At 36.9% G+C, this 25,760-nt stretch overlaps 1 protein-coding gene across 11 annotated transcripts in view; it reads right to left on the bottom strand.

Annotated features, from left to right (window-relative positions):
• mef2d (myocyte enhancer factor 2d) overlaps positions 1–25,760 on the bottom strand; it is a 64,444-nt gene that overhangs the window by 27,883 nt on the left and 10,801 nt on the right. For 8 of the 11 annotated variants that reach the window (XM_016524628.1, XM_016524626.1, XM_016524632.1 and 5 more), the window contains exons 1-2: positions 12,986–13,168; positions 2,945–3,396 (exon numbers count right to left, since the gene is read on the bottom strand). In XM_016524628.1, the coding sequence (XP_016380114.1) occupies positions 2,945–2,998 (54 nt within the window). In that variant the 5' untranslated portion in view covers positions 2,999–3,396; positions 12,986–13,168. Of the gene's footprint in view, positions 1–2,944; positions 3,397–12,985; positions 13,169–25,760 lie in introns of those variants that run through there. The other 3 variants (XM_016524630.1, XM_016524636.1, XM_016524627.1) reach the window with 2 other exon arrangements.

Genomic DNA, 25,760 nt, shown 5'->3' with positions numbered 1-25,760 from the left:
AAACGCATTATTTTTCACATAATTTACCTTTATTCCACGTAAAAAAATTTAAATCGCAATGAACCACCCCTTTAAGGATGTTAGATAACTTCGGAATACAAAGTCAAAATTTGCACTATGGTGCTTTTGTGTTATTTTCAAAGCGTGAAAGATCCAGTGCCCATTCATTGTCATAGAAAGGTGAAGATGAACCAGCTAAAAGACCAACTACATTCTTCAAAACATCTTCTTTTGGAATTCAACAGAAGAAAAGAAAGTCATAAAGGTTTAGAACCACATGAGGCTGAAAAAAATAGTGACAGGATTTTTAAAATGTTTCGTGAATTACTCCTATGGGAATTTTTGCAGTGCACAGAGGTTGACTAGGTATTAGCCGCTGAAGAGCCGATTCTTCTCTCTCAGAATTGACCGGCTTTCTACCACTTTCTTGCTCACTGCTAGCAAAAGTGCCACCTCAAGAAAGAAAGTTTTTCTGCTCAAACCCAGGACTCCTTAACCTTAAGAGCTCGACAGTGTTAGCAGACAGTGATTGCATCTCTGTAAATAAAAGCCCTTTTCCATTAAATGAAAGAATCTCCTCCACCTCAACAATCAAGGAGCTGATGTTCCTTCTCTTCACACTAGCACCAGGATAAACACCAGCAACATAATTGCCATCGAAAATAGAAATCGCAGGTAACCAATGGCAACAGGAGAATACAACTTTATCATTGTGAAGAATGTTGAGAGGCAGCGACCTGACTTCTTTCCACTTCTCTCTCGAGATCCAATTAACCTCACGGCCGAATGCTTACCTACTGACCTTCACCGCACACGCGGACTCAACCTCGCTCTCTCACCTGCTGCTGTCTGTCAGTTCCGGATGCCTCTGTTCTTCTACACCTCTCTTCTTTGCTTGCCTCAATGCTGGAGTTTGGTAATTAAAATGCACATTTTATTGCAGCAAAGACTGTAGTTCATGTCCTCTTCTCATACTCTTTAATTCTTTAATTGCCCAAATACCTGTTACACCACAGGAAGGTCGGAAGGACAAGATGTACAGAGCAGAATGGTTTTCTAGAGGAAATCTCAATTAAAAGTGATATTTAGCACAAATTGAGGCTTAATCTGGGTCAGACAAACTACACGACTTTTTTTGTAACTTTGTTAAAAATATGATTAGTCAGGCACACCTGAGGGAGACAGAGAGCGCTGACACAGCGAAGCAGGCTAAGGTTGAGTATGCACACCTGCTCCGGTCAGAGTGACTACACCTATCAGCACAACTGTGACCAGAAAAACATTTCCCATACATTCACAGCCATCCATCTAAGAGATTACACACTAGTGAGTGGAATTTCTAACTCTAAACTAAACACCATAATTACTTTAAAAGCTTTCAATAGGATACTGTTATGAAGTTTGTGATTTAACAGGTTTTATATGAAAGGTTTACCTATAGTGGAACATGGGGAGCCGAGAGAACAGAAATGAACCTTAGGTGAACACCACTTAGGTGAATATAACAAAATAGCAAAAATGAACACTTCTTCTTATGTATTAATCTAAACAAGTCAAACATTGCAGTGTTTGTATAGTTAATAAAAACTGCCCAAACAAAAATTACACAAAAAACTATTATATGCTGTATATTTATATAATTTGTTTCTGTTTCTGTGCTTGATTTAAAAATTTAAATATCTGTTTTATCCTTTAATTTATACTAAATTATACTCATTTATACTTATTTATACTTAATTAAAAAAATTGTTAATTAATTAATTTATTTATTTATTTTATAAAATTTTTTGTTTTACATTTTTTAACATTTTTAATCTCTGTTTACTGTTTCGTTTATTTGCACCACTGTTGGCTATTCTTGGTGTATATCTGCTAGCCTAGGACACAGTTTCTAATAAAGAATGAGCTAAAAAATAAATCAATACATAAATTAAAAAAACAACAACAACAACATGAAATGCCACAGGATGACACTAGACAGCTCTGAGAAATTTGATGCAGTTATTCATATTTAAATTAGATAAGGTAACGCATTACCTATGGCAGCCCTAAAATACTAAAATTAAATAAAAATTAAATGTACTCAAAGACTAAAACAAACTAGTGATGCACAACATTAAATATTTAGCAGATAAGATGATAATTATTTTCATGTTATGGCTGAAAACTGATATCATTGGCCGCTATAACATATAAATTTTTCTAAATAAATTCAAAATAAAGATTAAAATCAGTTAGAATTGAATGTAGGTATCACAAAATTAGAATGTACCGTATAAAAAATAGATATTTGATTTTCTAAAAATTACATTATAATTATGTATCCAGTATAGTCCGACACATAATGATTAATTAATTTTAAAAAAATCAGGCAATAACCAATATGGTACCAATTTATTGCACATTTCTGAATAAAACTAATACTAAAGCTCAAAGAAACTAAAAGTAACAGTTATATGTAAAAAGTAATGAAAACGGAACAAAATCCTGCTGCATCAGTTGAGACAGAAATTGAAAAACTGCACCACTCAAACAAACAGCAATGCTTTGAAAGCACCAGTGTTTGCACCCTAAGGGAAGAAAACCTATCAGTAGTTAACTTGTAGTTGTCTCTGCTTATTAAACTGGGATAGGAAAAAGTACTTAAAGATAAAAAAAATCCACACCTCAGCTATAAATCAACAGAAACCTTGCACTGGAGGAGTAAGATTTGATTTTGCCTCACACTGTTTTGCCCTGTACAAGATGTCTAAATTACAGATGTAACTTAAGGCAACTCACAAGAGTCAGACCTAATAAGAATGATTTCAGTTCAAATCCTGTGTATATTCCAGAGAAAGCTGACGAAATGAATTATTTTCAGTTACGTATTCAAAACTGAAAATAATTCTCATATGATCAACTAAAAACACTGATGCGGCAGACAGTCAGGCTTTGCACTCACCTGTCTGTTACGCTCGTCTGTAATTCGCTGAATCTGGATCTTTTTCCTCCCCATGGCTGCTGTGATTGGCTGAGCAGGGGTGGGGGCAAGGTTGGGGGTGTGGTGAGGTCAGAGGTCAAAATTTCTTGAGGCAGTTACAGGAGCACAAACAGCGACTAGTCGCCTCTGTGTATGAAGATGTGTGTGTGAGAGAGTCTCTCTCTCTCTCTCTCTCTCTCTCTCTCTCTCTCTCTCCGTATGCCACCTGTCGGAGGCAGCTGGGCTCACCCGTCTTCCTCCACTGATAAAAACAGGAAGGAGGGAAGGAAGAAAGAAAGTATGTGGCCTCCTGGTAGGGCCTTCAGATCATGGTCTGCTCAGGGTGCATGTCATCCGACAGGTGTCTTTTCCGATATCCAAACCCCCCTGGAAAAAATTTGGTGATGAAGATGATGATGGTCTTGTGATGAATTCTGTGAAAGAAAAGAGAGACGGAACTTAAAAACAAAACTGGTGTGACACCTAAGTATTAGGGTAGTCAATCGATTGAAACATTTTCTGTTGGGGGGTGGATCACAATTAAATTACGTATTACATGTATCTAGATCAAAGTCATTTAGAACAAAAGACAGAAAAACAGACAAATGGGCTTCTTACAATAGTATAGCACAAATTTATTTTTTATATTTGCTAAATATACTAAAAATGTATTACATATGTTGGTTAACTCATCAAATGAATTGCAATGCATCACATATACACAACCGTTTAACAGTTTAGGCTTGGTAAAATTATTTTTATGTTTTTGAAAAGTATATTATGCTCACCAAGGCTGCATTTGTTTTTATTCAATGTTACAATAAAACAGTAATATTGTGAAATATTACTACAGTTTAAAACAACTGTTTTCTATTCTAATATATTTTAAAATGTAATTTATTTCTGTGATTACAAAGCTGAATTCAGCAGTCATTACTCCAGTCTTCAGTGTCACGTGATCTTTCAGAAATCATTCTAATACGCTGATTTGGTGCTCAGAAATGAAACCGTGATTATTATCAATGTTGAAAACAGTTGTACTGCTTAATATTTTTTTTCTTTAATGACTAGAAAGTTCAAAAGAACGGCAGTTTTTAAAAACAGAATTCTTTCATAAATTTGTTAATATCTAAACTGTCACTTTTGATCAATTCAGTGTATCCTTGCTGAATAAAAATTATTCATTTCTTTCAAAAAATTAAAAAATCTTACTGGCCCCAAATTGTAAACAGCAGTGTATCAATATTTACATAATTAATTATTTAATTTTATACAATTAAAGAGCCCAACAAAATCCAACGGAATTTCAATTATATGCTTCTGCTACCTGCTCCTGTAATTTTATGAAGAAAAAAAAAATCTTGATTAAAGATTATTATTCTTAATAATTTTTCTTCATAATTTCAAACACAAAGCCTTTACCATTGAGCCTGTCAAATATCTTGCGGTCTGTGATTATTGTGTCACTTACTCACTTACCCCTACATTTAAGCAAATGAAGGGTGAATTTCAAGCCTTTCAAAACTTTAGGGTTCCCACACTCTCTTGTCAGTAAATTTCCATTGTTTTTTCAGGATTTTTGCAAATACATTTTTAAAGACTGGACTCAAAAATAGTAATTTTTAGCTTAATACATACTTCAAAACTAATCATAAACTAGAATAAAATAATTTTCCATTACTTTTTTAAAGGGGTGGTTCAGTGTTTTTTTTTTTTCTAGGCTTGATTGTGTTTATGGGGTGCAGTCTAACATGTGTTAATGCTTCGTTTTTAAAAAAACGCATTATTTTTCACATAATTTACCTTTATTCCACAATGCTCTGTCCCCTCTCATCTTAGAAACGCGCTGATCAATTTCCTGCTTTTATGAAGCCCCTCCCTCAGAAATAGGCGATGGGCTCTGATTGGTTAGCTAGCCCAGTGTGTTGTGATTGGCTAAACCGCCTCTAGTGCACATCTAAGCGTCCCGCCCCTCTCCTCAGCAGCATGTGCTCCGGTTGTATTGTAAACAACGGCGTCGTTAATATCTCTTATCAGTTTGAGCCCGATTGAGAAGCAGAGGATATTATTGAGGAGTATCGTCCCTACCAGCCGTTTTTGTAGGCATTAAACTGCCAGAATTCTAAAAAAACTGAACTTTCAGCTTCGTAACTTTGCAGATATTGTTTATGCTCAAACAGCAACATTACACACTAACTAACGTTAAAAAAGTGAAATCGCAATGAACCACCCCTTTAAGACACTGTTAATTTCTTTTTCAGGCATGGAAATCACACTTTTGAAGTTCCCTGATATTGCTAGGTTTCAGGACCATGATGGGAACCCTGAAGCTAAAGAGCCGCCTGGACAGAATAAGCAAACCTCACCTCAACCGTCGTTGGGTTTCCCCTAAACAACATGTAGCATGTCATCCACATATACAGCTGGGCAGAGCCCCTTTCTGCAGCCTGACAGAGCCTGATTATGTGTTCTCGTTCACAAACCGCTGACGCCAAATGTCGCTTATAGACCTAAAGCATCTTCACCTGCAGGGAAACACCTGCTGAAGTGTCTCTGTACTTGAGTGTGTCATCCAGCAGCACTCACAGTGTTCTCGCAATAATAAGTCTCCCTTGTAGTTGTTTAGTCAACATGGATATTTAGCTGCGTTTGAAGGTTAAGTGGATTTTTCACTTTATAATAATAAAAAAACATGTTGAAACAAACAGTGAGAACAGATGCCTGGGAGCAAGATGGCACAAGTTTGTGTGTGTATGAATGGCTGCATGAATGGATTTACTGCCGCCTAAGAATTGTCATATGGGCCAGGATAATTTTAAAACCTGCTATTATTATCTCTGCCTTCAATTAAAAAGCAACCAGGGGCTTAAAACAGAATTCTATATATACATCCAGACTGTACACACTCACACTCACACATCCCCACATGACTGCTGACACAAGCTGACTCCCTGATCAGGGAAGCCTTCAAACTTCCTCATTTCCTCTTTTCAGGTCAAAGTGCACATGCTCAGAGACAAACTTATGAGAGTCTGCCCAACTCGAATGACGAGTTTTTACTTCCTTGCCACTTTCCTTGCAATAAAAAAGCAACAAATAGCCCAAAATTTCCCTTCCAGTCCAGAATTAACATGAATCCTATAGGCCTCTTGGAGAAAGCACACAAGTAATAAGTGTAGTTCAGAGTTATTGTTGAATAGAAGTAGGGCTGCACGATAAATCGCATGCGATATTTAACGTGCATCTTGTCAGAAAGCCGGTTCTGTAATCAGCAGTAAATCTCCATCACGTGCGTGCTTTCACATTGAGCAGCATTAACTACACAGAGCCGTTGTTCACTGACGAGCTGCACAAAAAATCGCGCGAATATGAACGTGGTTTTGCGCAGCTCGTCAGTGAACAACGGCTCTGTGTAGTTAATGCTGCTCAATGTGAAAGCACGCACGTGATGGAGATTTACCGCTGATTACAGAACCGGCTTTACTGATAAGATGCACGTTAAATATCGCATGTGATTTATCGTGCAGCCCTAAATAGAAGCATATTAAAGACTGCAAAAAGAGCAACTGGAAAAGGTCTTCTACCTTATTCCTGCCAAACAAATTCTTTCTGGTAAAGTAAACATCTTCAAAGGGTTGCCGTTTGTTCGAGCCAACCGTCATGTCAAAATTACATCATAACAATCCCGATAGGCTGATGGCACCGTGAGAATGCAAAAGTATCAACTCTTCTAGGCTGTTTTTTCTTTCTGAAAAGCAGACAATAAATATATTTCCCCACTACAAGCTTTTAAGCTTAAGAAAACTAAACAAAACAATAAACACGTCTATTATAACAAAATGAGATTTTTGCCAAATAAAAAAAAAGCCACATAATGGTGTAGTTATGGCATCTGAATAATGGTGGATGACTGCATGGAAAAGGCAGAAGTAATGTTTGGAAACTGAGCAGATCTGTAAAGGAATTAAACACTTCATCGTTAAAACCGACTTTTTTTACTATTTCCGACATTCACGTATGACTCGTCTGCATTTTGCCACCTAGTGGCAGCCGTTATCTCCGCTTATTCACCAGGTTAAAATGAATGAATGATGAAAGTATGATTATACGCACACTAAATAAATGACCACCAATATGTTTGAAAGAAAAACATAGTAGCTTTTCTATGGATAATCAGCTAAATAATCTAAATAATTATGTAATAATCATAAAACAATTATTTCAGTTATTCATAACCACCCATTTTACAGAAATAGTGTTAGGGGGAAAATATTGGTAATTCACACCTTGTGCTAACAATTTTGATTGAAATACATGACATCTAGTCTGGTGGTCACATACAATCTAGCGAAAAGTTCAAATCAAAGCCCAAATTGGGCCTGAAAATTCTGCATAAGAATATGATCTGAACTCTACGCATCTCCCGTACAACTCTCCACTAAAAGTGAATGACTTCCAGGCTGTGGTTAATTAAATACAGTGAAAAGTGGCTTAAGAAAAAAAAGCCATGCACTCTGCTAACTTGAGTATTCTCCTTTCAAAACAAAACAACTGAGAAAGACAGGACTAGGACTAGAAACACCGTCACTTTTTGTTTGTTCTAACATCTAGAGTGACAGAAAAGGTCAGAATGCAGTAGCTCACGTAGTCTTATACACAATCCAAGCTGTTGGGCATGACAAAACAGTTCCTGTCACAAGCTTCATCACTTCTTTTACAGTAAAACATTGAATTGTGTGTGTGTGTGTGTGTGTGCGCGCATGAACGTTTACATGAGTTTTCTGACTCCAAATGGAGAGGATGTGTTGACAGGAAAGGTTTCCTCACGCGGCTGTCAGCAGCGCAGGCTTGAGTTCAAAGCGACTCAGAGTCCGTTTGTGTGTTTGGTCTGCGGGGCCAACACATGAAAAGACTTCTTTATCTGCAATGAGAGTCAGAGTTTGACCTTTCACCCTGTGAGCTCTGAGAGGGGCTAATTCCGAGCTCTGATCTCAGTCGCTTCACAAGGGACCCGGAAAGTGTCCTCAGACTGCGGTTCCTCACAGTCAGACTCTCTAACCACAGAGAACTTGGGAAGTACTGCTTGATAATGCTGAAACTTGATAACGTTATTCAAACTGGGGGCTGCAAGAGGATGTTAGAGGGTCCACAAAAAAAAAATATATATAATATATATATATTTTTTTGTCAAAGTTAATTTAGGATAAATTATATATTTAATATAACTTTTCAACTTTTTTTTATAAATGATCATCTTTTTTTAAATATTATTATATAAAAGTATTTTTTAAATAAATCGAATAAAAAATGATTAGAATAGTTTATTATATTTACAGCATTATGTTTTTTTAACAGAAAAATGAAATATAAAATATGCATATAATTTTGTGAAGAAAGAAAGAATGATGGTGATGGTACGGCCGACTAAACTAATTATAAAATTTTCTCAGGAAAATAAGAGTAGTGTTTGCCCATCCAACACTTGCACCACAATTGCCAGGGTGTTAGGGTGTACTGTATGGTTTTTAGCACATTTATGCGGTTGCTAAAATGTGCTTGAAGTCAAAAGAGTCCAAATACTGCATGGGTCGATGTGAGAACTTTTTTTATGCAGTTCATCATCCGGCAGGTGAAAACTGCGAGAGTCTTATTGCTGAGAAAAATTACAGCACACTTCCAACAGGCTGCATGATTTGAGGTATTGTGTAAGTTTGTAGAACAAACGGTGTGGGACAGGTTACATGTCGAAGTTGGGGAACTCTGGGGTTTGTTTAGATCTCTAACCTTAAGGGTTAGCAAGCACCGCAATTAAACAATAAAGAAAAAACAAAGAAGGTCACAGAAAAAACACTGGTTCCTTTCCGTTTCTCTACTAGGGGAACCCCCTGCAACAAAGACAAAAACCTTCTTATCTTGAATTAAGCTTGAATTAGTCAAGCTCATGAAAATAAACTGATGTGCAATTAATAAACACACACATTTATGCACATGTGCGCACATACACACACACACACACACACACACACACAGGTGTCAGCAGAAGACATTTCACACTGCTCTCAGAACAAAAAGGTGAGCCGCTGTACGATGCAGCTGTCATACACACATACAGGGGGAAGGTGTTATAATTTTGAGCTGTGGCTTTGCTCATACCACTGAGGAAATCCTGCGGAACCAAGCTTCAGAGTGCAACACAGGCAAAACAACATTTACACAGGCTTGCAAACAAGTGAAAAAAACACCTTGGTGTAAACATGTTCAAAGGCACATGCTGCTAGTGAAGAAGAAAAAACTTGTGACCTTTCACTATATCGAGTAATTCTCCATCTTCGAGTAGCTCGGACCCACACGTTTGGGCTGCAGTGCTTGGGCTGCAAGGACTCTGAAGTACCAGAGCTCCACTGGGATAAGCGCACGTTGCCCTCATCCATGTGTGGACAAATGGTATTCTGCGCGAGCGCGTATGCGTGTGTAAGCATATCTCCTCCACAGGGTGTGTGTGAGAGAGTCCAGTTTTGTTATCCCTGCCTGTAACTAGAGGCAGAGTGGCCTGGGGCTTGGAGATAAGGGATCGTGCCAGAACTGGGCTTGGACCAGGTCCAAAGCTGTGCTGAGAAATCCATCACCTTCCCAGCTCAGAGCAGGAGGTCACCGACTGGGACAGAGAGTTGTTTAATTCGGCCGTTTACAGTTTCTGTACATTGGTGCTATACAAAATGCCCCATGACCACAGCTCTGTCACTACCGGCAATATCTCGGCAGTCCCGGAGCCAATAAAAGCTATTCTGTACTGAGGAAGAAAGATAAGCGTGCTGATTGAGATATTGTGACACTAGAATGTAAAGTATAATGGATGTGAATGGAGAGCAGTACCCCAAAGAATGCATATATAATACAAATCACAATGATTGCAAGTGGAAATTTCGTTTTACAAACTTGCTGAATTGAAAATGTATCAAAAAAAAAAAAAAAAAAAATTGTTTACAATCCACTGACAAAGTTGTCAAAGTTTAGTCAATGCTCATTTCCCCTTTTAACACTGTTATATGGAATCTTTAGCAATTCTCTGAATAAAACAAAAAAAAATTGTAACACTTGTAGCACTTGCAATTTATTTTAGTGTTTATTTAATTATTTATTCATTTACTTATATAATATAGCATAACATTTTAATATCGGCCATTTATCAGCCATAAATCTTACCATCTGACCAATGAATCAGTATCAGCCAGAATGGTAATATCTCTCATTACGAAAGCAAACTGGCTAACAAATGATGTTTCATGTTGATTCTAAGTTCAATTCCCAAAACTATACTAGAGTAGAAGGAAATCAAAGCAAGCTTGTCTGCTATATGACACACGAAGAAGACAAAAAAAACAAAAACAAGCTTGGCTGGTCCAACATGGAGCCACAAAGCCATTGTGGTGGAGGAAAGGTGTTTTGAGGAGACACCCTCATGCTCATTGGCTTGTTTTTTGAGCTGAGTGCTGTTCAAAACATTAGCAGTGGCTAAACGGGGGCAAAAATGGAGCCCTGTGAGACCCTCCAGCGATTTACTCCAACCTTGGGTTTGTACTGCCAACACCAACTGCAGGATATTTCCAGCCTGTTGACTCAACCTCCCCGCACGGCAGGAACTCACCCTGTCCAATATGGCTACTCAGCTGCTGACCGCAGCGTATGATTTCTGTTTTTCAACACAGCCGTTTGTCCAGTACACAACGTATACTGATGATACGGTGTTCAATGCTGAGTGCCATCACTGGACTTCCTCCAGGAATGGGGAGATAGGTGGCGTAATATCTGCCAAACCACAAGCGTAACCCAATCTCTGAGGTGGGGGAAGGCGGTGGGTAAGGCACTGCATGGACAGCATTTCAGGGGGAGGGGTGTAATGGATCCGTGGTCTTCAACTTGTGAATCACACCACTGCTGTCTGTCCTGTCAACTCTGAAAGCAAACTACAATACTAGGCTACCACTTTCAACCCTAAAAAATGTGTGGTTTTTTTTTGGTGTCAGGCGCAGGATTCAGTTAGGTTTTTTTATTCTATACTCATTTGACAAACAAAATACTTGTGAACAGAAGAAACACAATTGTCTGTTGTGTCGTCTACAGTACTATAGGCTGTTGTTTACACCAGCTTATCGTTTCCTGCATCAGTGTGGACAATGTGGTCAAACTTGTCAGTTTACAGCACTTCCACACGGCCGAACAAACCCAAGTGACAAAACTCTCAGGCTACTGTATGAGCCTGCGAATACTAACATGCTGTTCTGGGGTCAGGTAAATCTGTTTCCCTCTCACCCACCATGACCCTGATACGCCACTAAATGTCTTCAAGACACACACACCTTCCCTTGCTGCATAACGTTCGTGACATCAATGTGACAATAGGAAAGGAGGGTGTGTTGCCAGCGGTTCGTCGTCATGACCATGTCATAAGCGGTTGATTACACAACAAAACAAAAGATTTTTTGCTTCGAACAAAAGATAAGCTTGTTGGTTCAGTATTATGTCAAAATCATAATCAGAAGGCAAGCTAGACGAGGAAAAGATGTCATTTGTGTTTCTGCAGAAGACTAGAACAAAGTTATGCTGGAAAATGACTATAAATATAAACATACATGACATACATACTGATATTTTTTTCTTGCTAACATTGACATATGTTTTCTAAATGCTGTCTTAAGTGAAAAACACTTTAAAAAAGAGATCTTTTCTCTGCTATGTCTACACAATTCTCACCAGAAAATTAATTACTGTTTTAAAAGTTCAATTATTATCCAAACAAGACAGTAAATCTGTTACTTTTTGTGAATATTATTGTTGGGCTCTTTGGGAGAAATTTATTATATGATTTAAATATATATTTTTGGTACTGAATTTATAGATTTAAAGATACATTTTTTATTAAACACAAACAGTTATGATTTGTTAAAATAGACTTAATCCAATGAAATTATGAAGAACAAAATCTTAAAAATTAGCCAATTTGATTCGATATGCACTACCATTCAAAAGTTTGGGGTTGTATTTCTTGATGATTTTGAAGGAAGTCTCTAATGCTAACCAAGGCTTATTTTATAATATTTTTACAATTTAAAATAATATTTTTTGTATTTGTTGCATATTTTGTATGTCATATATTTTGTAATGGTTTTGATTGCATCTATTGTCCTCATTTGTATGTCGCTTTGGATAAAAGTGTCTGCTAAATGACTAAATGTAAACGTAACATAAATGTAATGTCTTGTGTAATTTATTTCTGTGATGGCAAATTTTTAGCAGTCATTACTCCAGTCTTCAGTGTCATATGATCCTTCAATAAATCATTCAAATATGCTGATTTGGTGCTTAAAAAACATCTCTTACTATTATCAATGCTGAAAACAGTTGTGCTGCTTAATATTTTTGTGGAAACTGTGACAAATTTTAGGATTCTTTGACAGAACAGAAAATTCAAAAGAACAGTATTTATATCAAATAGAAATCTTTTGTAACATAAAATGTCTTTACTGTCACTTTTAATCAATTTAATATGTCCTTGCTGAATACAATTATTAATTTCTTTAAAAAAAAAAAAGTACGTTTCATACTGAGCTAAGACTAAAACTGCTGGTAAAATCATTAGACGGTATAAAAAACGCAACTGAATTCCTATTCAAACACACTGAAAAGAAAGAGTATTGTGACAAAGGTGCGCTAAAAGCAAAAGAAAGAGATTGAGAGAGGCAGACAGAGCTGTCATGCATTACAGCACATGGTCCTGTCACACCACACCACTCTTCAACGCTCGGAAATACCCTGAAGGCAACACATTGTTCATGTCAACCTGATCTCTTTACGGAATATACAAATCTAGTAAACTATTTTAGGATGTTACTGCTCTATTTTTGTGTCACATTCAGTTCTTTTTGCAGAAACCAAAGCGTTCAAGTATGAAACTACATCAAATGAAACTTGAAGTTACCCAATCTTAAAATAGCGTTATTAGCATTGCATTAAGGTCCTGCTTACCCCTTATAAGTAAAGATGAACAAAAAGCCTCCTCGATTTGATCCTCACGGTCTCATGTGCCTACAGCTCCTTTAACAGTGGCCCAATCAAGCAACAAATAAAATCCAAGCGGACTACAGCATAGCTTGTCCCATGACCTATGCCTGTCTGATAGTGGAGACCGGTTCAGCAATGAGCTTCAAAAATGCAGAGCGCAGATCCCCAGCCCTCCTCTCAGATCCCTCCACCCTCACCCTTTGCCCTAATATGCCTTTAGCAACTGCCTTCAATCCATCAGTGTTTTTGGATGTAATTGAGAGGGTAGATGGGTGTAAGGATTGGGACGCTTTGTCAGTATGTCAGATCCTCTGTTCTCCTGCCTGTACATGTGTGTGTTAAATGTAGTGGCAGCTGCCTACACACCTTTTGTTCCGACACCCCCTTGCCACATCTCTGCTGTCACAGCTGTAGCAAATTCAACTATTCAGGTTCAAAGCTGCTGCAGGCGCCACCCCACGCCGGAGCTTTTTCCAAAAAAATCCTGCACACTAGCTCTACATTAAGTATGGAAACCTTTTCATACATAAGAAAAGTTCCAATAACCTGTTGTTTTCAAGCCCACAGTCTTTCCTGAAGAACAATCATGATTTCACCAAGAACAAATCTCAAGATTTGCCCTTTCCTGACCTCAAAATCTCAGAAGGGCTTTAGGGGGAGTGTGGGAAATGCAAAGGCCATGGGTCTGTAAAACTGCAATGTCAATGAGTTTCCAATGGGAGGGACAAAAAACATTTTGGGCACAAATCACACTCTGGCACTGAGAACGTTACGGGTTGAGGAGGAGGTCTGGACACTGTGGTTTCTCACAAAGAGTAACTTATATGGATAAATGAACGGGGGAAATGAAACCTCCCTATGCTAAATCAAGCTGGAAATCTGCCATTAGTGAGAAAAAAATACACAAACATCTTCAACATAACACACCCGGGCCAAAATCAAGAGGACACAATTGCTAGAACAACAAAAATCATTGACTGGTCATCAGCCTGCTAAGATCCTGTTTCCTTGTGAACTCTCTTTCACTTTATTTTGTAGAGAAATAATCATATATTCAGGTTTGGGAGGTGGAAAAAAATGTAATATCATTGAACAACATGCATCACAACCATGTAGAAACACATTAATGTGCGTATTGGCCATGTCCCCATCAATGGTATGGAAGTTACATTGTACGTGGCATCATCTAATATTGGCTCATATATATGATATGAGGTTGTCAAAAATACAAAAATGACTTGTGATAGTCTTGAAAACAAACCCACAAACCAATCAGATTTTTTTTGCACGGTGTATGCCATGGTTTTTCAGCAAAAGTGTTTGTAATGAATTTATGGAGTTACATTATAGCTGTATTATTTCCAGCTTTTTGAAAATGTAAATACAAAAGAATGTAAAAAAAAAAACTTTTGTAAATTATCTTTTGTTATTTTTTTAAAGAAACAAAAACAATTTCATATTTTATAGATAAAAAATAAATCTTTTTTTGAAGATAACAAATGTCACGTTTAATGATAAATAAAAATTTTAAACACCTATAAAAATACATTGAAAATAAATTGATAATTTTTTGACAAAAAAATCCTTACTGTTGTTGATGTTTAACATTTAATAAAATGTTTACTATTTTTAATAAAATTGTGTACAGAGAATGATATCTGACACTTTCATGAATTCTCTTTTATGTTAGGACTCCAATTCAAACTAATTTTAAATTCTTCAGAATATGAACGAAAGAAGATTTTACACAGGATATGAGCAAAGAGTGTTTCGTTTCCCCTATTTGTGCATCATCATACAAATACAACACAGCGTTACCATAAAATCAGGAAGAAGTTTGATTTTCAGAGATTTTTTAGTTCCACATACGAGATGTGGACAGAAAAAAATGTCAGTTACTCCATCTCATCTTTCAGTTCACTGAAAAATCAGTGAACATAATCAGAGATCAGAGTTCAGTCTAGATATTCACAGAAAATAAACTCAAAAATGTAAAGCAATATAGACAATATTTTGGACTAAAACTTACATTTTAAAAGCCACATTTAATGAAGAAAAATCGAGCAGTCTGTGTAAAACTGGCTGACACAATCCTTGGATGTTGTCAAGGCACTGCTATTCAGGTGCTAAGGGTTTGGATCAACACACAAGCATACAAAACTGTCAAATATTATCTTTAATATTGCAATATTATTATTATATTGTAGTCAATAGGACCACAAGTTGTAATTGCTGCCTAACACGTTTGATGTGTCTGCTGAACTGAATAAATTATGTTAACTAACCATATACAATTTATTATATCTGTAGTATATTACTGCCATATGGACAATACTTCAACAAACTTATGCCTGGCTGATAACAGAATGCTTCCCAATTTTAACATTGAAACAAGCATTTTCTGTAAAGATAGCATTTTCTGTCTACAAATGAATTTAGGCATCACAAAATTATAATGTATAGCATGAAAATAGATATTCATTGACATTTGCTAAATATTACAACAGGGTTTAAATCAAACTAATAGTGTTTTTAAAATTAACTTAAGTGAGCATTAAATGATGTCAAAGGTAATCTAAATGCAAAAATAGAGTAATAAACGCAAAACTACTACAACACTGCCTGATATCGATAAATGTACATATTCTCTAATACTGGCTGATAACTCATATAGTACCGATATATCATGCATGCCTAGATGATTTCACTGCAGCTTTCCACGTGCCGGGTTGATCATAGTCTAAACTAGTCAAGGACATGAGTAAACGTCGGGGCCTTTACCATGACAAAGAGCCATCAGCTGTCAGAAAGAGGTGATGTCTTCTCTCTACAATGTTCAGGAGGGTGAGGCGTGATGGGTCTCTGGTGTTAAAAAAAACGAATTCTCAAAAGGTATTTACCATGAGAGAAGTGGCCCACACACACACACACACACACAGCTTCTATCATCCTACTAAACACTCAAAGGAACTCACTCTCTCTCAAACACACACACACTTCACAGAAACAGCTGACGGTTCAACAGGCAACAGCTGACAGGCTACAGGTGGGAAGGGCACAACCTCTTTAACCCTGAACATCCCCAACACACAGCCCTTGTCCTCATCCTGAAGTTTTTACACTCCGAATCACACACACACACACACACACACACACACATACAGGCACACCTGTTAGCACCGCACAGGAACTGTGATGAACCCTTCCTCCACAGCAGGTTATTTATTTCTGATAGCAGCCTCCCCGTCTCCCCGTCGCTCTTCCTCTCAGTTTTCTCAGCGCAGCGAGTCTCCTTGTTCTGTCTGAGTCTTTGATAACCTCATGTTTCTATTCACTGTGTGTGCAGCAAGCAAAATGTTCAGATGGCAACAGAGTCACGTGGGTCTGACATGCCAGCCTTGTGAAGGACTTTATTTTTTTACTCACTAACTGAAAACTGTTTTTGTTTCTTTAAAATGTAATTTGGTACTTGTAACGAAGCAAGAAAATAAAAAGTAAAAATGTGCCAGAGCAGACGCAAACAGGCTGCGTTTTGCTAGGGATGCACCAATCTGGAATACATGGCTGATACCAGAAATGATTTCTTTAAAATAAATAAAAAATAAAACACATTAAAAACTACTGTTGCTACATGCACACAGCAACTCACATGACAAGCACTTTCAAAGGGAAAATGCGTCATATTCTATCACTATTCTGTTATATTAATGCAAGATGATATGACTTTAATTATCAAAAGTGACAGTAAAACATTTATAATGTTACAAAAGATTTCTATTTCAATAAATGCTGTTCTTTTGAACTTTCTATTCATCAGATAATTGTGAAAAAAATAATGTATCACACTTTCCACAAAATTAATAAGCAGCACAACTGTTTTCAACCCTGATAATAAGTGTTTCTTGAGCATCAAATCAGCACATTAGAATGATTTCTGAAGGATCATGTGACACTGAAGACTGGAGTAATGGCTGCTGAAAATTCAGCTTTGCCATCACAGGAATAAATTATATTCTAGAATATATTAAAATAGAAACAAGGTATTCTAAATTGTAATAATATTTCACAATATTGCTGTTTTTACTTGTATTTTTGATCAAATAAATGTAGCCTGGCTGAGCATAAGCAATTTCATGAGCGATTTAGTTTCAAAAATCTTACCAACCCCATACTTTTTTTCTTTTAGGACAAGCACCTTAGCTTAATGTGTCAGGCATAGAGCTGCAACAAATGATTATTTTGATAATCGATAGGGATGCACCAATACCACTTTTTTTCAGAACGATGCTGATACAGATACTTTTATTTTTGGTACTTGCTGATACAGAGTACCAATACCTGTATTTTCATGCCATTTGTAATTTTTAATAAAATACTGGGTACAGAAACCAAAAGAATATGAATTTTAGTTGGCTTAGTTCATTTAGTAAATAGATATTCAGTTATTTTCACACTTAATTGTATTGTCCATTAAAATTTATTGTACAAGCATTTGTTACTTTCACAGTAGAATGCCCCTATTATTTTAGTTTGTTTTATATTTACGATTTAGTTTTAATCCAAATGATACGTGTGCTAAGTGAACGAACAGCAGTCAAGTTCATGCAACAAAAGAGCGCTCTCTCTCTCTCTCTCTCTCTCTCTCTCTCTCGCCTAACCGTCAAGTAACTTAAGTAAATTGTGCATTGTTTTACTTACTTGCTTTTGACAGTGATGTCTGTGAGAAAGGGATATTTGCTCAACAAGCTCGCGCATCTGTGCTGCCGCGCGTTCAATCCAGTCAGCATGCTTTGCTTATCAGCTCGCGCACATCAGCTATACAGGCATGAATATTGAATGTTTAACATTATATTAATTACACACATGTACTTCGTAGATATCCTTAATCTCTAAAAACTCCATTCTGCTCTCTGTTGTTGGTGTTTCTTTGTCTGGACACAGCACTGTTCACACACTGTGTGGTATCGGCTTTTGGTATCGGAGCATTTTAATGAGTACGAGTACAGGAGTGCAGTATCGGGGCCGGGTGCACCCCTAATAATCAATTAATCTAACGAATATTAGAATGGTTAATCGTACAATTGCCGATTATTTCACTGATTAATCAGTAGGCTTTGATCGATTATTCAACTTTTGCAATTAGTTAAAATGTTGAGTTATACATATTCTAACAAATATATAAAATAAGATAATCACTTCAGCTTTTGCTAAATTATATTAATATTATGTAGTCTAATTTCAATGATTATACAAATATTTTTACAATACAAATAAATACAGTATATTTGACACACAAAATGTGATGACAAGAGTTGGGTATAACGTGTTACACCGTACTTTTTCTGGTAACGCAGTAATGTAACGCATTACATTTTAAATTTGTGTAATTTGATTACAGTTACTAAAGTCAATATAATTACGTTACTTACATTTCAAATGTAGTGTTAAGAAAAAAAAATGATATGCCTTTTAAAATCATGTTTTGCGCGGCTGCGTCAGTTAACCCCCTGGGATTGACGGAGGCATCGGCGTGATCACTTGCATTTTTTCCTGATAACAGCGAAAAGAACTTAAAATGCTCTGCCATTTTTGATCGTACATATAAGTGTAATACATCATTTGAATCTGTGAAGGGTCCACTTTTATTTGTGTACACTCAATATCAACAAAACATTGTGCTTTTGTAAAATAAAGAAAATATACAAGATGCGCTTTCAGCTGTCTCAAGCCTGATTTCTACTCGACGCGTCCGCAAGTTCGCTTGGGTGCGCACGGTAAAAATGACATCATCACGGTGTAGGCGGAAGTATACTATTTTGCGCGGTGGTGTGCACGGCATCTCGAGCGAACTATTTGCGCGGCGCCGCATAGAACATGAACGATTTTGAAGCTGTTTTGGCTGAACAGGTATGCCTGTACAGGCATCTTTAATGATCCATCTATGTGTGATCACAGAGATAGCCAGATGGCAAATAACTCTTGGCGAGAAATCGTTTCACAAACACGTCAAAAGAGCATCACTTAAATTTGTGAAGACTTGCAAAGCACCTTACCAAAGAATTTTTATGTAAAAACATTTATATACTTGAAGCAGTTGTAGAATACATTTTTTTAAATTTTATTAAGAATATTGAAAGCAAGAACTGTGAAACTATACATTTTTATACTGTTAACCCAAAAGCAAATTTTAATGCTACAGAAAGTGTATTGTGTTGTTTTCTGAATAAATAAATAAAAAAAGTCTCATAATTGCTCGTGTGAGCGTTTCATATTACTTATCATTTCACATATGTTGTTGCGTAAAAACACTGCATTCTGAATGATCTGACGTCATTACAGGAAACTCCTACTTCTCTGTTCTTTCCTGCTACTTCCAAAGATGATTTGACTTCTGCACCCCCTGTTGTTTCAAATAATATAACAACGTCGAACGCGTCGAGTACAAAGCCTCCAGAATTTGGAGTTGTGCGCACGCAGTCTGCGGAGGCTTGCGGAGCGGAGCCAGGCTAAAGTATAAATGTGCCTTCAGTCTCCGCAAACTTCTTTCTGAAACGCTTCACTAAAATGAACCAAAACTCAGCAAATACTTCACACACAGACATGAGAAACATATCTATGAAAAGCTTGAAGTGTCTACTTTTAAATGAAGTCGTATCTAAAACAAATGTTCTCTGATGAAGTAATCCGAATGAAATCAACGCGAGGTCCAGTCTTTCCTGTCTGAGCTCATTATCTGTAATGTCATCACGCCCACGCGCAGTGCGCTATTCATACGCTAATCATCCACGTGAGGCACACAAACCTGTAAACGCCCACATCACCTCCTTAAACAAAGAAGCAAGATTCATTTTTAGCATTCAAATATGCACTGTATGTTTATCAATACTGTTTTCAAATGTTATCAGAAGAACCGTTTTCAATTTATTAAGGTTTTTTCTGTCTTTAATGCTCACACAGTTAAACACAGTTAAGTCAGCATACACATACCCTACACTCAGCAAGCAATGTTGTATATAAAACACTGTGTAGGCACATTTAAAGGTACATTTTTCATTGTTAGGCAGGTTTATACTAAGAATGTTAAGTTTTAGAAATGGATTAAATCTCAAGTTGCTGTTTTCATACCTTTGTAATATTTTACAGTCAATATTAAATTACTGAAAGAACTACAATTTTCACTTTGAAGTGTATTGTTTTTTTTAGGTTTGATATGTTTTCAAAGTAACTTGAAAGTAAAGTAATTAGTAATCTGATTACTTTTTACATGCAGTAATCAGTAATGTAATCAAATTACAATTTTTTGTAGTAATCAGTAATTTGTAATCTATTGCTTTTTTGAGTAACTTACCCAACACTGGTGATGACAGACGAAAGACATTCTCATTCACCATTTAGCTAGATGAAAAAGTAACTGAATGACAACATTCTGCCTAGCATCTCCTTTTTTAAGTCATATGGATATGGAACAAAATAAAGGTAAATGATAAGACACCTTATTTTTGGATAAAATATTTTATTCACAACATAATCTCTCTTAAAATACCTTATAGGGTTATGATAATCAAAACAGTCCTAAGCTAGATCAAGCTTTAATCTCTGCCAACCAAATTATCATTTTAATGTAATAATATGTTTTGGGGTTTTTGCATTCACTAATAAAAAGATTTTATCATTATCTAGCTCCACACTGGAGAGCTGCTTTATAACAGAAAATCAAGTTTTAATTCTAACTGAAAGTAACATTGACACTGTTTTTTCATGTTTAATACCTTAAAGCTGCTTGATTTAAAGCGATCTATTGTATAAAGCGCTATATGGATAAATATGACGTAACTGGACTTTACTGGAGTACCGAACTGCAGAGCTTTTGCAAACATATCCACATCGCTATAATCAGATGCTTTCTTAACTGCTGCTTTCTCATCGAAAGCACTTTTTGAGAGGAAAGTACGCAGCAGCTTCTGGTTTGACTGCGTTTGCTCTCTGAAGCGCCGTGTCGTCTTCTATTGGATTTAATCCGGGTGGGCTGAATTACATTCTTGCGCAACAGCGCAACACTGGTCAAACCGCGTTATTGCAGGCTCTTACATTAGGTCATATATGGTCAAACGACTATTCGACGACTAAAATATTTGTTGACAATTTTTTTATTGCCAACTGTCGATAATGTCGACTAATCGTTTCAGCCCTAGTCAGGCATATATGCTAACCAACAGAACACAGCTTTAAGTCAAACGTCCTAAAACGTCTATATTTAAATATTTAAAAACTCAAACATAAAAAGAAAACAAACAACACAAGACATACATCAACGAAATCTAGGCTTTTTAAAAGCTCTGTAACACATTCTGGTAAAGCACTTGATAAAGACTTGCAAAGCAGAAGAAGAAGAAGAAAGAAAAGTGCTGCCAGCTGCCCTCAAGATGGACTGTAGGAGTGCTTATGTAGCATTTGAATAATATAAACATTGGCTGTAATCCCCAGAAGAAAACATGTAGTGGTTAAGATTCACAAAATCCTTGCTAAAGGCAGATCATGGAAAAGATGTGTAAACATTCACATGTAAGCATGTGTGCGCAAGATAAAAAGAGCCCTCTCTGAGAGAGACAGCTAAGAAAAACACATATTTCATTAATTAATTAAATCCAACTCACAAAAATAAAACATTAACATGAGGTAATATTTTATAGACCTCTACAAACAAATATCCCATGGCTGGATCTGATTGGCCAACAGGGCCTTGTTGTTTCAAGTGCACAATTGCTTTCAGAGCGCTATCTGAGAGAAGCGTGCATCATAATATGAGTAAACACTCACAAACACTCACAAACACTCATACACATGCACACCAAGTGTGTCACATTGGAAGTAGAAAGAGGGGATTTTTTTCTCCCTGTCCCTCCTCCCGCTCTGGCATATTTCCCGGCCCTCCATACTGCTGCCTGCATCTCCTGTGATGAGAAGAGGCCAGCCAGCAATCTTCCATTAAAATATGGCGGAGATCGGCCATACTAAGCCTCAAGAGCGAAGGAGACAATGTGTGCAGATGGCCCTAGACAAGAACCACAGCTGTACCACCATAGAACTGTAGCGCCCCATGAGAGAAAGAGACAGCAGCAAGTAAAATAGCAGAATAACGAGAAATACAGCTGCAAGCAGCAATTACTGAGGCCAAGCACCATAGGCACACCATCTATATTAAACTGTACTCAAATGTAAACTAAATTACAAAGTTACAAGCATGAATAAATATTTTAGGTTTTGACCATTGGTTGGCACTGTAAACAAACTTCTTTGTTGTCCTTGGGGCACGACGGCAATAAAATGCGGACTATGATTGTTGTCCAATTAACATTGCTGGACGAAGTTGGTCTGGTCTAGGTCCAGTAGTACAACTTCAGAAAAAACAGCTGGTACAATTTCAGCCAAACTCAAAACATTAACCGTACACTTTTACAAAATATTTTACAAGCATTTCAAAACAAATTATTGCTTTATACTGTCTGTTAGTTGGTGTTTTATTGCCTCTCCAGCTTCCTTTGCTATTTTTATTACAAAGGTTTTTAAAGTTTTCATTATAATATTCATAAAGACAACTTTAATACAATTTAATAAATTGGGTTTATGAGATATCAGACTCTGGCATGAAAAGCATATTGGTAGATCTTCATTTGATATTAAGAACTTGCGTGTGATTCTGGAATATTCCATTTCGCCACTGTATATAAGTTATCTGATTCCAGCAATTATTGAAAACTTTTACCCACAGTAGGGTTAATTTCACACAATTTGTTGTTCGTACACTGATCCCATTCCTTTTGCCATTTGTTGATGACGTAAGATACTATGGTAGTTTTAAGAACTGAGGGTGGTATGGAACACTTTTCCATTAGTCTGTCTAAAATCAAACTTTTAAAGTGCATGTAAATGCTCCTAGCATTAGTGACAAAGTTTCATTTCAGTTGCCAACAGCATTGCCAAAAAGACTGTTAGTTTATTGAGTTCATGTCAAATTTGTTAGCATCATACAAGCAAACAATTCCGAACATAAAATATATACTCAATCATCCAATTTTGACCAATTTTGTGTAGCAGCAAAAACATTTTCATTAAAATTCAAAATAGCCAACAAGTAACATGGCTGTCATGGGTGACCCTTGGGTGGTGCTGTCCTCAAAAGAGTGCCAAGAGTGCCAGAGTACCATTTTTTTTCTAGACCAAAAATGGTTGCAAAAACTATAAGCAGAAGAAAAATCTAAAATGTAGCTCACAGTTTGCATGTGAGACCCTAAGTTGGTCTAAGGACAATTCAGTCCCACCTCAATCAGCCAATCACCAAATTTCTCAACTTTCCTCCAGACAGTTCCAGGGACCACCATAGAGCCCCAGCCAGAGTAATAGGAATACTAATGAATATAATAGGACCTACGTACCTGCAGTGCTTTGCCCCAAACTACAATAAGGGAGAATGAGAGAAATGAGAAACAGGAGCGAACTGAGAGATGAAGGAGAGTACGGTTTCAGCACTTGGCTTCAATGCTTGCTGTTTTAGCTGTGCGGTGATGACCAACCCTTGCGCTCACGCCACTGTAACCCCATTAGCCCGTCCATTATCCAACACATGCAACACTAGGTTGTGCGATTGTGCCGTCTTTGTGTGCTGATTTTTAAAAGCATTTTGCATTCCATTCATTTGCTGCAGGTTAAAGTCAGTGTTTACCAAGTACTGCACAATACAGGCCATTAATGCTGATGCAAAAGACCTATGAATATGAATAATATAAAAAAAGGTCCAATATCCTTCGGTGATGACTGAACTCATATGTTTAAATGATCAAGATGATAATTCTTTTAGTGTTGTCAAAAGACCCGGTACTTCGGTACCAAGTCGGTACTAAAAAAATGAACACATTACGGTACCAGGTTTTTTTAAGTACCAGTAGTACCGAGTACCCTGTCAACCCTTGTACTTGATGCTCTATCAGAAAGGTGCGCAGATGCGCTCTCTTCATAAAAGCACTGAGACGTGGCGACATCAAAAGTGGGAAACACACCAAACTAACAAAACACTTTAAAGCCAGACACCCGGATCAAATGAAAGAGTTCAAGCAGGTAAGTTTCATTTTAATTTTTTATATTTAGATCTTCTCAGTGTTTCCCAGACATTTCCCATACATACATTTGTGGCGGCCCGCCACAATATCAAAACTGACCGCCACAAATAGATTTTCCAAAAGGCTTTGACTTCATTGAATAAACATGAGCACTGCACGTGTCAAAGTCGAAACCTGGTGCGGGTGTTTTTATATCACTGTATTTCTGAAGGAAACCGACTGTCTTTAGAAAATTATGGATGTCATTTTCATTTCATCTTGCCTGTAATGCCTGAGCAGCGTTTGTGAGTGCAGCGCTTATTTGATTACAGCCGTTACTGGGGAAACCTCTATCTCTCCCGCTCTACAAGCGCCTCCTGCTGCCAGAGAATGAATTTGCATAGGCTATATATGCAGCCACAAATAGAGTGCAAGTCTGTGGGAAACACCGCTTCTGTTATGAATATTATTCAATATTTTAATTTGAATGTCGGATTGAAATGAACATTGCTGTTATTAGAGTAGTTCATTGTTAGCATAAGCGCGGCTAACGCTAATATAATGAGCATTAGAATGAAGTTTCTTTATTAACTATTTAATGCTCCTATATCTTTTATTAGGGTTGCAGGAGGACATGATGATATTCACTAATTTTACACACCAGAGGCTTTTAAATGAATTGTGAATCTAAAATATGCGTGTTAGAGAATGTACAAATGGTTAACATTGTTTGTGTCATATCAGTCAGAAAAGCAGTTCTGGGCTCTTTTTTTTAGCTAACTTAGCTGTTATTCTTGGCTGAATAACTCTAGAAGGTTTTAAAAGCCCTTTAAAATTAAATATGTACACAGTTTGGATTAAATGAAAGTATAGTCAAATTCTTTAATTAGCATGTTTTTGTGTTTTGCTTTGGTACCGAAATTGGTACAGAGAACCGTGGATTTTCACTGGTATTGGTACCGAATACTGAAATTTTGGTACCGTGACAACACTAAATTCTTTGGTTTCCAATAACGCTGCTTCAGACTGTGTCATTAATTAGATTTGTTAGAACTGTACAAAAATTGCAACAATTTGTCTGGATTTACATTTTTACTGAATGCATCATGAGTGTGAGTTAACGGGATACTCCACCCAAAAAAAAAAAAAGAAGAAAATTATGTCATTGTTTACTCCCCCTCATTTCGTTCCAAACCTGTATGGTTCTTTCTTCATAATAACACAAAGGAAGATAATTTGAGAAAAAAATCTCAGCGTTTTTTGTCCATACATTGGAAGTCAACCAAAACTGTTTGGTTACCAACATTCTTCAAAATAACTTATTTTGTGTTCCATAGAAGAAAGAAAGTCATACAGGTTTTGAATGACATGAGGAGGAGTAAATGATAGGCCTGTCGCGATAATTAAATAACCGTCTAATCGCGATTATTTGATCTAACCGCGGTTGTTTCAGACAACCGCGATTATTGTGCTTTTTATACGACACAAGGAGGAGTCATACACCAAAAGAAACAGAAGACCACCAGTTTGCTTTTCATGCACTGTATAGCCTATACAGGGCTCCAGACTCATTCTTCCCACTGGTCGCTCTTTTGCAACTAACTTTCCCAGCTGGTCGCACGAGCACATGATTTGGTCGCAATATT

This window comes from Sinocyclocheilus rhinocerous, unplaced genomic scaffold (assembly GCF_001515625.1).
Source record: "Sinocyclocheilus rhinocerous isolate Xijiao unplaced genomic scaffold, SAMN03320098_v1.1 scaffold1204, whole genome shotgun sequence".
NCBI lineage: Eukaryota > Metazoa > Chordata > Actinopteri > Cypriniformes > Cyprinidae > Sinocyclocheilus > Sinocyclocheilus rhinocerous.
Note: the sequence above shows the minus strand (reverse complement) of the source record. Positions and strands in the feature narration are given on the sequence as shown.